General features: G+C 59.4%; 1 protein-coding gene across 1 annotated transcript in view; it reads left to right on the top strand.

Annotated features, from left to right (window-relative positions):
• Positions 1–572, top strand: part of DENND4B (DENN domain containing 4B) — a 13,702-nt gene that overhangs the window by 5,175 nt on the left and 7,955 nt on the right. Inside the window, 2 exon segments of the mRNA XM_006923667.3 lie at positions 55–158; positions 541–570. Of these exon segments, the coding sequence (XP_006923729.1) occupies positions 55–158; positions 541–570 (134 nt within the window).

A 572-nucleotide genomic window follows, 5' to 3' on the forward strand; every position in this document is an offset into this window, starting at 1 on the left:
GCCACTCGCGCAGACGAATGAGCCCCACGGCCCTCCTTCCCTCTGCTTCTCTCACAGGGCTGAGGACAAGAAGCCCCTCTCTCCTCGGACCCTGCCCCGCAAGCCCTACAAGGTTCTGCTGGCTACACTGACAAACCTGTACCAGCAGCTGGATCAGAGTGAGAAGCCTGGGTGGGAGGCTGGAAACTGCCATTGACCTTAAACCTCCTGTCTGGGGAGGCCAGTGGAGAGCTAGACCTTACCTGAGGAGGTTAGAGGAGTTGGGGTATCATTTGGTGGAAGTGAGGGAAATTCAAATTCCAAAGTAAGCAAGAGGGAGGGGCATACGGTATTAATAATATTCCTGAATACACTGAGAAGGTCGAGCTTGTCACTGGCGGGGCTTGAAACCATCACCTCGGGGGAACTTCCCTCAGCGTTGGTGCGAGGTCGGTTAGCAGCTGGAGGTGGTCAGGCAGCAGTGGAGGCGCCCGTGTGCAGAGTTGGCCTGGGGAAGCCCCTGGGGGCCGGCCCCGGGTCTCAGGCCACCCTGCTCCCCAGCATACACCGGGCCTGAGGAGGAGGCGTCCCTG

The sequence above is a fragment of the Pteropus alecto genome, unplaced genomic scaffold (genome assembly GCF_000325575.1).
Source record: "Pteropus alecto unplaced genomic scaffold, ASM32557v1 scaffold49, whole genome shotgun sequence".
Taxonomy (NCBI): domain Eukaryota; kingdom Metazoa; phylum Chordata; class Mammalia; order Chiroptera; family Pteropodidae; genus Pteropus; species Pteropus alecto.